General features: G+C 42.8%; 1 protein-coding gene across 1 annotated transcript in view; it reads left to right on the plus strand.

Moving 5' to 3' along the window:
• reck (reversion-inducing-cysteine-rich protein with kazal motifs) overlaps nucleotides 1-12277 on the plus strand; it is an 87309-nt gene that overhangs the window by 24987 nt on the left and 50045 nt on the right. Inside the window, exons 3-10 of the mRNA XM_080050133.1 lie at nucleotides 3113-3187; nucleotides 5920-5956; nucleotides 8040-8125; nucleotides 8230-8277; nucleotides 9007-9040; nucleotides 9956-10153; nucleotides 10719-10983; nucleotides 11619-11792. Of these exons, the coding sequence (XP_079906259.1) occupies nucleotides 3113-3187; nucleotides 5920-5956; nucleotides 8040-8125; nucleotides 8230-8277; nucleotides 9007-9040; nucleotides 9956-10153; nucleotides 10719-10983; nucleotides 11619-11792 (917 nt within the window). The remainder of the gene's footprint in view (nucleotides 1-3112; nucleotides 3188-5919; nucleotides 5957-8039; nucleotides 8126-8229; nucleotides 8278-9006; nucleotides 9041-9955; nucleotides 10154-10718; nucleotides 10984-11618; nucleotides 11793-12277) is intronic.

Raw genomic sequence — 12277 nt, forward strand, 5'->3', positions numbered from 1 at the left:
TGTCTTCTGAAACCTATATGTAACCACTGAAAGGCAGGCCAACAACAATACTGTGTAGATGTGTAGTCTCCAGGGAAAAGATTCTAGAAATGGGCATAACAGCATCTTTCAGACAGTCTCTCTGAAAGGCATTCATGGAGTTGCACTCAGCTATACACATAGAAAGTGTCATGAGTAGTTACAGACAGAGAGTTGTAACTTTTCTATAACTTTAAATGAGTTGTCCATAAGATTTCCTAACCGTAACAAAGTCAGTGTTTTCACCCAAACCATCCTGAACCCTAGAACCAGGTAGTATTTAACTGAACAACATTAGTAATTGTTGGTGTTTTGGTTTTGGAAGTTATAACTTCCAAAACCAAACACCAACAATTACTAATGCATGCCAACGAAAGACACGAGATCAGAAAGAATATCATCAAAAGAATGTTTAATATACATATACAAGCAAAGTCAAACAATGATATTTGTGGATTTGTGTGGTGATTTAAGTCCTCACAAACCCTATCAAACTCCCACAGATAAAGTATCAGAATGTGGCCAATACAACAGAAACAGTCTCATTTTAGCAGCTTCTCAAACGCCCTGTGAAGATCTCTGTGCACATGCTGATACTGTATAGGGAACACTTCCTTTCAGCCAACAAATCTTTAAAAGTCTAAGGGATTTGATTCTGACTAAGCACACTTCATTTTACTGCCTGACACACCTTCAGACATAGAGTAGAGGATTCCTTTAAACACAATCAGCTGTTTTTGACCCTTTTGTCTGAAGTCTAAACCCTGCAAACGTTTAGGCCTTAAGGGCACATGATTGAATCCCGCTGTAGTACTAAAGTATTATATCTAAGGCGTGCACTGTTGAATGGGCCAAGGCACTAGAGAAGGAGCCAGTCAGTCTGCCAAACAGTACTTATGTACTTTTCATACACACTGACTCTGACTAAGTCGTACACATGGCCTGCTTGGCTACTTGGGTTTTACAGAGTTGGCCTTTTGTTGCGTCAGAGAGATTGTCTTTTTTTTATCACTGATAATATAGGCTGATCTCTTGAATCTTCAAAACATTGGTTTTGCATATATAATAATGATATTAATTGGAGAGAAAAAAAATGTCATTATGAAGTCAGATTCGATATGGTCAGTTATGTTTGAAACGACTGTAAATCTGTCAATTTCTGCATATGACACAAGTCAACCCCCATGTGACCCCGAGGCCAACGTTTAAATCAAATAATAAGCTAAATAAAATAAATGAATTGAGTTTTCTGTCTATTTGTGCAACATGTTTTCTACTTTTTGTGTGCAAATGTGTGTGTATGAAGGTGTAGATATGACAACGTTCATATTAAATGATTAACTCATATGCTATGTTAAGTTTGGGGGGGGAATAATCATACTCAATGTTAATAAAGTTCCCATAATGCCTTTTTTTTGTGGGGGGGGTATGTAAACCACTTTTCCCTGCCTCACATTTTGAAACAATACACAGCAGAGGGCCAGAGGACACTCAGTGGAGACTCATCACTGTTTGTTTATTGGCTTAGGCTTTCATATTCCCACCAGGGCACAGGGACAGGGGCAAAGTCAAGTGAAAAAGTGTTTTTCTTTTCAAATTCCTCAGAGGAGATAACATACATGAGGACACTGTGCACTCTGACATCAAGCATATTTGCTGTTCTATGCCTATTAGCTTTCAACAGGCAGTGTTTGGAATGACTGTAATGTCTTAATAGCTGTGGAACAACCGAGACGATCCACACACACACACACACACACACACACACACACACACACACACACACACACACACACACACACACACACACACACACACACACACACACACACACACACACACACACACACACACACACACACAGCCCTCCCAGCACTCTGAGTGTGTGAAACTGTAAATCTCACTCTCTCCGTTTCATGACTTCACACTTTAGCCAGAGACGGTTGGCAGTGACTGCATTCTCCCAGGCTCTCGCCTTGTATGTTCACACAACACATGGACGGGTTATGGCGTAAGTGTGTCTGTGTACGTGTGTGTGTGTTTGTGGAAGCACACCACACACTTGGATGCCATATTGCTGTCTAAGTGAGCATACATAGCTCAGAAGTGTTGGGACAGACTACGTTATCCAAGCCTTTCCCATGGCCAGAACACATTCCTCTGTGTAGCAAAACAACATAATACACGCCATGGCCAAAGGTGCAACATTTGACTGTCTCGCAGATCTGTGATCAGATTCAGAAGATTGATTTGAATCAGAAGCATTGACTCAATAATAGACTTAAGTGTGAGAGTGATCTCTGTTTCTAGTATTTTCTTCTATTCTATATTACTCAATACATCTTGACCTACAACCTGAAAGTTTTTCTGTTTACCCTGTTAAACTGCTTGTCTTTTGCTCCATATTCATTGCACACTATGCCTTGTAGTCATATTGTGTTAACATTATTTTAGTAGTGGGATTTCCCTCTCTTTTTAGAGTATCTTTTTTTTAGATAACTATGTGTTCCAACACACTGTTTTAATTGTAATTTTAGCAAACCCACTGAACTGCAAAACATTGTTGGAGATGTCTTGCTTTAACTTGATGAATGCCACTAGAACATGTGTAGGTGTAGGCACATACAGTGTAACACATCTAGCAGTGTCTGTGGATGTATTATGAAAGCCACATGTTTTACCACTTAGAGCTTTATCTAAAATAGAACAGGGTTGAGAATGACCTGTGAATGTCATTATTACCTAAGAAATCAGAGACAATATGTTCAATCCTTAAATCACTCCTAGCTGCTGTTTAAGAATGACTCTGATCACACTCAACTGGTCCGTGCATAATGCACAGTACGCAGAAAAGCATTGCAACAGTATGAGCTTTCAGGACCCCACACACTCATTATTATCTCCCATTTCAGTTGTATTGAAGCAAGTTCACTCTCTCTATCTCATACTGTTCATCACACTACTGCTAAAACACAACTACACCGCATCCTGCTCAAGAATCCTGCATAGACCACACACACACACACACACACACACACACACACACGGATTAAGAGAGTGTTGTATTAATTATGTGATTTTTTTCTTCTTGCAGCTCGCTACTATAAAGAGTGAGTCTCGTCTAAAGCATCTCCTCCAAAGGTTACCAGGTTACTGTCCAGAGTCCATGGTGAGTCCTACTGTTGTTTATTGGTCTACAGTCTTTTGCATAGGACAGCCCGAAATGTGTCTTCCACACATTACTTTAAAGTGATTCAGTACATGATGTTAGAGAAAGTTGATTTCTTGCCATTGTCCGACTGAAACCAAACTTCTTGAACTACTCGTAAACATGTTAATCTGCCTGAAAATGTACTAAATGTAATTGCATATTTTCCCATCAAATTTTGAATGTGGGAGAAATGTTGGTGGTTGTTGTGGCGCACAGACAAACAAGATTGAGTCATGTTGTCGTTTTTTTGAAATTTCACTGTAAACATGTTTTTGAATAAGCGACAGTGTATTTCATTATGATATTATTTTGGATGGGAAATGCAATTTTTTTGGTTAAACTAAGGGGAAATGTAATGGTCTGAAGTCTTGTTTTGTTGCCGACAGTTATGTCTTGGCCAGATTACGTTAAGGCAAAATTAGTAGCAAAAGAGCTCTAATTAGACTAGTGCAGGAAGAGGGTTGGGTGGTTGGGGTTACCAGAATACCGGAGCACCTGGGTAAACCACACTTTGTCAAACACACACACACACACACACACACACACACACACACACACACACACACACACACACAGGCTAATTACAAAGCAGAGAGGCTGGTTTGGCGCATGTTTGGTCTCTGTCCAAGCAGCCTATTAGAACCTTAAACGTTTGCTCTTATTTGAACATGGGTCTTGTTCTCATTCATCTGAACTGATGCAAAAAAATAACAGCTATTGACATACAGCACTATACACAATGCCTGTGTGAACTCTCTGGTCCTGCTGTGTTCTCTGCCTCTGTGTGACCAGTAGAAAAGGACCTTGCTAGAGAAAGACAATGACATAAACACTGGTTAGTTGGGTGTAATGTAACGACCTTCAATGATATCATCTGGTAGCCTGGCATTTCCAGACCTGCCACTAGGCGCTGGCAAATTAAATTTGCTGCGCCTGTTGGTCTGGACACTCTCCGTTGAAGCTTTTTCAAAAAGTCCAGAAATCCTGACTCACGTTTCAATTGGTTCTATCTAATATGGGCGCGACAGAGGCCTTTGTATGGTGCCCTGGGGAGGACGTAACCGGATGACGACAGTGACGTGCATGCGCCTCAAAGCTGTGATAGTAAACATCAAAGATGGCTGCGGATATGTTGTTTGAGTTTGAGACTGCTTTGGCCTCGACCCTTTATGATTTGGAAGACGGCACTCAAATATTTCATTAGCAAGTAAGTGGAATGTTCTGTTTTGCCGACCGACCACGGCAAACGTTTAATTTAACAGTTTAACAGCTGTTCGCCAAACGAACGGGGCTTAATACGTCACCTTGTGCATCGCTCTGATTGGTTGTAGTGCTATCCAACTGCGTGCAGTGGCATTTGAAATGCACAAGTAGGAGGCGCCCCTTGAGTTGGAAATTACTATTGATCGTGGCCAAGACCCTCTATCGTTCAAGATATCAGGGTCTGGATTTCCAGGCTAATCCTCTGGGAAAAAATCAAAAATCAAAAAAGACATGTTCATACGCTACTAGCCTGGCTTCTCTGGGCAGAAGACTGGAAGACTTTCACTCATCTGGAATTCAGCATTATTCTTTCTGTCATGTTTTTTTGTTTTTGCTTTATCGCCCCCCCCCCCTCACTTCATCACAAATCATGTTTATGCTTCATGTAAGGACAGTTACTCCTTGGGCCGACCCTCATAAATGATTCTGAGTCCCACTGATGTAAAACCTTTGTTCCCCAGCCAAGAGACACGTGGTGGGGGGAGGGGGTGTTAACATCTAAAAATGACTGTCCTGTACAAGCACATGAGCATGAAAGAGCTCCTTTTTTCTACCACACTTCCATGTCTTCTATGTCTCTGTCCCATAGACCAGCATACACATGGGCTTGTTTGTGATGATCGATCCCACATTTTATCACCACAAACCCGGACCACTTTCACATAGGATTCATGTGTTTTCCTCTTTCTTTTTTTTCCAACACTGTTTTGATCCCAGGAAATCAGGAATGTCATTTTTGTTCTGTTGTGTCAAGTGTGACATGAGAGAAACTTCCCTATTGACTTTTCAACATCTCTTTTAACATTGATACAGATTTGTTCTAAGCCAAGGTTATTACTCGATAAATAGTCCATCCGTAACCAACAAAAATGACAGTAAATGATATGCACCTAACAATAACAAAATTCTTAAAAAATAGCTTTATATGATGATGACATACTATTGTGACTGCCATGTGTCCACTACCATGGCTCAATAGAGTGTGTGCATTGAAAGAGGGTCAACTGAGTCCACCTCCAATCAGACTCTTTGTGGTCTAAAAGCAAATGGACCATCAACAGGATTATTTGATATTAAATGCGCGATTTTGAGCATGATTTCAAAAGCTTAACTAATAAAACATATGTCTGATTTCCCCCTACATATTTTACATAATCAGTGCATCAAATATGGAATTTCAGGATGGATGGTTGGCTACTCAAATCAAGCTTTCCCTTCAGGGAACTGTGGTTAAATCCACAGTCTTATGTTCGGTAGTGGATGGAGCATAGCAAGTTTGTGTCGGGCCCTTTGTGTATCATGACAGTGCACCATCTGATCAGATGCAAACCTGATTGGTTGATACACCTTTGCCTTTAGACCTAACTAACCAACCTTACACTACCAGCTGATCTGTAATATGACCCTTTCATCTGTTTGTCTTCTAGAATGAACTTTGGACGTGCATCAACTCTACACTTCCAGGTAAGAGATGTTCACTGATACTAAACCCTGCACAATACACATGTAACACTTTAGTCTCTTTACCACTGGCTTGACGAAAGTGCTATTTCAACTACAAGGTCCTGACAAAGCCAGTGTACACTTCCTCACTAGTTGTTGTAGACCAAACAAGAGCTAAAAGGAAGAGTGTAAACTGGACCTGTACCAAGAGGAATACAGTTTTAAAGACATGTCAATACATTTTTATTACAACAATAAAGCCTCGTTGGCTTACACTGAGCTGTACAGTTTGGTTTGGTACGGTATGGTTTGGTAAGGAACAGTAACCCCCGATCAGGCTTGTGTTTCCACTGCAGACAGTACCCTTACTTGGTATAAGGGGTTTATGCCAGGTACTGGCCCTTATAAACAGTCTATGCTCTGGCTGTGGCTGCTACATACGTTGTGACCTCATGGCAGTGGGACACAGTGTAGCCTTGCTGATTAATTCATTGAAGAGAAAGAACAATGATGACTCTGTTGACCAATCAACATACAGCAGTGTGTAGCTCCACCCTTTTTGAACCACTTGTAACCACAATGAAAGGGTGACAAAATGAGGTTCGGCAAGGTACGTCCGTGGTACCCTTCCCAACTTTTGTCAGTGGGAACGCAAGTATTTGCGCGCTGTACTGAACCGAACTACACCACTCAGTGTAAACAAGGCTTAAGTCATATATGCCATATGTAGGACGTCTCAATGATATTATATATTAACATTTTCTAAATCAGGTCATTTAGATTTTTTTTTTAATTTAAATGTGAAGAATGACTTGTAGATATGTATAGCTTTTTTTTTATTGGAAGGCCCCAACTCAGTGCTCAGCATATCTGCCTGACTGAACAAAATGCCTCTTAATACATCAAATGGAGACATCTTGACTCTAGAAAAACGACATGACACATTACATCCAAACCCCGCCTGTTATCTCCTGTGTGTATCTGGTGGCATGAGAAGTGATGGTAGTGAGGGATACAGCCGTTAAAGCCGTGAGGTGAGCTGGAAGAATGACCAGAGCAGGCGGTGGATCAAAGGCTTGGGAAACAAATCTACCTGTCAGCAGCCCTAATAGCCTCCAGATTTGGGAGCCATTGTTATTTTTACCTTTATGGACCCGCACTGAACACTGGTGTCCAGACAGCCCGAAACAAGTCTCCCCTTTAAGATCCCTCTGAAGACTCTGAGATATCAAGCCATTATCTGGAGATCACTGCATTCCAACAAGCTTTTAAGGGATTTACGCTGATGATCTAACCACTTCTCCTCAACACGCCTACTTCAATTACCGATTTCCTCCTCTTCTTGGAAAAGACTAAAAGTCAACTCTGCTGTGGACCTTGTTGGTGCTCTCAACACGTGATGTTGTACATGTAGTAGTATAGAAGGAGAAAGAACCAAAAGGCAAATCCAAGGGATCCATTTTGTCATCACTTTTTTGAAAAAATGGAAACAATACGTTGCAGTTTATATTTTACATTTTGTACTGTACCACGCTGACGGTTGGCATACATTCATTGACATGATTGACTTCTCCTCTGAACAGATTGATGTAGTTCATACACATAGCAGTCTTTTAGTGGGGTCCCATTTCATACCCCTTGACACTCTCTTGAGGAGCAGTTGCTAGGGGTAGTTCCGAAAAAAATAGAACCGGGATTTGGCCGAAATGTAAAATAAGACAAGTGAAGGATATTTGATTGATGATAAGCTTACTGTAAACTAGTTGGACTTGAGGCTTTGATACCTACCCATAGTATTCCTTTAATATTTAAATTTTGCTGCCTCTCTAAACTTGATCTATTGGATTGGATTGCTTTGAGCTGTTGCCTCTGGAACTGTTCAGGATTCTGTTAAGAGCACGAGAGGGACCGTATATATTTCTCCTTGTAGTTCTGTTCTTAATAGAAAAGGGTGTCACATTAAATTCAAATACTTGTTTAAAGGCGTCTTTCATATTATGCTAATTTTCAGGTTCAAAATGGAAAATGTGGGTGTTCTACTAGAAACTGTTTTCATGGTGTAGTCAGTGTACCAACAATGTGTGTGCGTTTGATTTGTCCTCAGGAGTATCCAGGAAGTCAGAGGGCTGGGTGGGGCTGGGCTGCTGTGAGCTGGCCATCTCAGCCGAGTGTCGCAGGGAATGCAAACAGGTGAGACACCCCTGCACATCCATCCAACGCTGGCTTTCTCTCTTGACGTTTCATAACAGATTTGACCTGTCTTTTTAAAATTTGATTTCCTTTTTCCTTTGTAGGCATCATCTAAAAATGACATAACGAAAGTATGCAAAAAAGTCACAGAGGTGAGTCCACCAGGGTTAACTGATTGTGACACCTGTATTTCACAACTGTACGTATTCACCTGCAGTGCCTCACCCTCAGAGCCACTTGCCTAAAAAGGTTAGGAAGCACTGTAAAGGCTTTCACATCAGCAAGGTTCTGTGCCGGTTCCTGTTCCAGACACATACTTTTGAACCGGCCGGCGTGTTCACACCTAAAATAAATTGGTTCTGAACCGTGATGTCATCAAGGGGCGTGTCTAAGCTGTGAAGACAAGAAGAAGAAGAAGAAGAAGGAAGAGACAATCCCTGCGTTCCGAATCGCATACTTTCTACTATTAAGTATGGTCGAAAAAAGATTTAGTATGTCCCGATTCTTGTGGCCAGATTTAGGATGGTTAGAAAGACCCGGATGTCTACTACATCCGGCCAAGTTTTTTTGTGTTGAAAACAGCATGCTATTTGGGCGATTCTGGTTCGATTCTGACCCATAATCCAATGCGAACCTGAAGTGACGTCACATCAACGGAGCCTCCACATGACAACAAACGGGGATGCGACGGATATTAAAGCAAGAGCCAAGATCAAGGCGCAATGTTATGATGAAATAAATAAGTACAAGTATGAGAACCAGAACCGTGTTGGTGTGAAAGCCCTAGGAGATAGAAGAGTGTTGTAAAAGTATTGATTGAGTTAGCGCAGCAGCCTATGTGGTCCATGTCACCACAGCTTGTTTCTCTCTTGTCGTTCTAGAACTCCCTCTACAGCTGCATCACCAAAAATGAAAGTAAGTTGTTGCTGTTGCTCACACACACAGGATACTCTCAGGATGGACAGGGGGAGGGAGAAGCCCAGCCATTACAAACACACTGATCTCATCTCCAGCCAGAACATAAATAAACCCCTCTGGCACACAGCTAGTTGGGCCAATAGACAGGCTTGTTTGTATTCTTTCTTTTCTTGTCTCATTCTCGCACTGCGCTACACAACACAACACATACGCAGACACACACTGCGCACACACACACACACACACACACAAACGCACGCACACACACACACGCACAAATACCAGGGCCATGCTATTTGTTTTCAGTACTTCCTGTTGAGACGTCTCAAGATGTTTGTTGTTCAGTGTTAGCAGGATAATGAAATCTGAGGAGTGTTTATGTGCCCTGCATTTAACCTACAGTACATCATGGCTCCAGTTATTGACTTTTTCAATTTGCTCATGCTTCCTGCATGACAGACCTTAAACATATAATAGAATAGTTTTACCAAGTTGTGTGTGTGTGTGTGTGTGTGTGTGTGTGTGTGTGTGTGTGTGTGTGTGTGTGTGTGTGTGTGTGTGTGTGTGTGTGTGTGTGTGTGTGTGTGTGTGTGTGTGTGTGTGTGTGTGTGTGTGTGTGTGTGTGTGTGTGTGTGTGTGTGTGTGTGTGTGTGTGTGTGTGTGTGTGTGTGTGTGTGTGCGCGCGAGAGTGCGCGCAAACCTGTATTACTGATGTTGTGAAGACTATAATGTGTTGCTCTGTTACATTGACTCGCCATCCTTTTTGGGGACAAAATGTAATTGGCTAACTTTAAAATTTAGCTGATTCCTCACAAAAAGCCCCTGCTGTGTTTTGAAGTATGTAACCTGTGTGTGTTTGTGTGTGTGTGTGTGTGTGTGTGTGTGTGTGTGTGTGTTTGTTTTTGCTTCCAGTGGGCTCCACATGCTGCAGCTATGCGGGCCGTCACACCACCTGTAGGGAGTACTGCCAGGCCATCTTCAGGACGGACTCCACTCCCACCGTGTCCCAGATCACCGCTGTCAGAGAGTACTGCCAGAGCCACAGCCCTCAGCTGCTGGGCTGCGTCAGCAACTTCACCAAGTCATACCCCATACGCAGCCCCATAGACAGTAAGGCTGGCCACCATGGACACACACACAGATAGACAGACACACAGGCACACACACAGACACATATACAGTACGACACGTGCATACACATGCACACACACATACACAGACACAGACCTATTGAGCTGGTTAAGACCATGCAGACCATCAAGTCTGTTTAAAATGAAAAAGACAAACATTTACAAAAACTAAGTTAATTTTATTGAACTAGGAGAGAGTACGGAGAGTACTGGGAAATGTTTAAATGTTTATGAAACAGTTATTGAACGAGACCATCAGTGAAAGGAATGCTGTTTTTATCTAGTTATTATTAATGCCTTTGCTCAGGTGCTGTATCCCCGCCAACTCAGACCATATACAGCATCTCCTCATAGTGCACATTTTTCCAGCACTCATCCTTCCATGATGTGTTTCCCTCCTTCCCTCCCTCCCTTCCTCCCTCCCTCCCTCCCTCCTTCCCTCCCTCCTTCCCTCCCTCCATCCCTCCCTCCATCCCTCCCTCCCTCTTTCCCTCCCTCCCTCTTTCCCTCCCTCCCTCCCTCCCTCCCTCCCTCCTTCCATCCAGGCCTGTACTGCTGTGACCGGGCCGAGGCCACCCACTGCCAGGTGGCGTGCCGGCGGATCCTGCGCACCATGAGCACGGAGCATGAGATCATGGAGGGTCTGATCGATGAGTGTGGCTCCCAGCCTCTGCCCCAGGAGCCCATGTGGCAGTGTTTCCTGGGCAGCGCTCACCCTCCCTCCCCCCCTGAAGAGGAGACCCAGCACCCCGCCAAGATGGACTGTGCCAAGCTGCACTGCTGCGCCAAGGCCAACACCTCACTCTGCAGGTACAACACATACAGCACACTTCTTTTCTTATTATTTCTTTACTGTTTTGTTTTGCCTTCCCTTTTTGCACTATTCAGAATGTATTTATTGTAAATATTACTTATTTTATCTTATTTCATCCATTGGTTCTCATTGCACAGTGGGTCGGAGAGAAACGTAATTTGGACTCCTCTGTGTGTCTGACTGGCACATATTTTGAAATTGACAATAAAACTGACATTGACTTGACAGGCCTTCTCAAAGGCCAGCCACTGCTGAGGGCACATTCACACTAGGATCAGTGTGTCCTCAAAGACACAATAGTAGAGATGGTGGGCACTGTACAGTACATGTAATTGCAGCCACCACTAGTTTTACTAACACTCTCCTGTCCGGTGCCGGGATCAAACTAGCGACCTCATGGTTATTGGTCGGGCCCTCTTTCCTCTTGGCCATCCTACCGTGCTTGAGAACAGTACCACGCACTCACACTGATCAAACAAACTATACTTTATGTGTCAAGCTTGTGTGTGTGGCACGGTACGGATTGCCTATAGTAGTGTGAGTGCACCCTTAGTGGAAGCAGTACATTTCTGTCATATATTGTGAGGTGAAGTGTACTAGTTTTACCTTGTTCTAACCCTTGCACTGACAGAGACATGTGTCAGGAGATCAGCACTAACTGGGGCAGCCAGACGTGGCAGGACTTTGACCAGCTGTGTGAGTACAACATGGTGGAGACTGAGCTCATCAACTGTCTGTCTGACGTCAGGGAGCCCTGCCAGCTCGGCTGTAAGGACCTGGCCTACTGCACCAACTTCAACAACAGGTATTAACTCACCCTGCCTTTCTAATATCCATACTTCCCTGCTATTTAGTATGGTAGAAAAAACGATTTAGGATGTCCCGATTCTTGTGGTCACATTTAGCATGCTTAAAAAATACCTGCATCCCCTACTACTGTACATCCGGTTGAGATTTTTTAGTGTTGAAATCAGCATGCTATTTGGGGCGATTTTGACCCACAATCCACTGTGCACCGGTAGTGACGTCACATCGACGGAGTCTCCGTACGAAAACAACCAGGGGATGCGACGGATATATAAGCAAGAGGCAAGATTAAGGCACAATGTTATGATAAAATAAATAAGTAAAATGATGTCCCAATTGTATGCCTACTGCATGCCAACTAGATACTTTTTCTGATCAGATGTAGTATGTAGAATAGAAATAAGATAGAGTATGAGATTTGAAACACAGGGTCAGTGTGTGGATGTATTGCACTCCAAGTGGTGATTCAGCTTAGTGCTTAGA

Source organism: Ammodytes marinus, assembly GCF_949987685.1.
Source record: "Ammodytes marinus genome assembly, chromosome: 21".
NCBI classification, from domain to species: domain Eukaryota; kingdom Metazoa; phylum Chordata; class Actinopteri; order Uranoscopiformes; family Ammodytidae; genus Ammodytes; species Ammodytes marinus.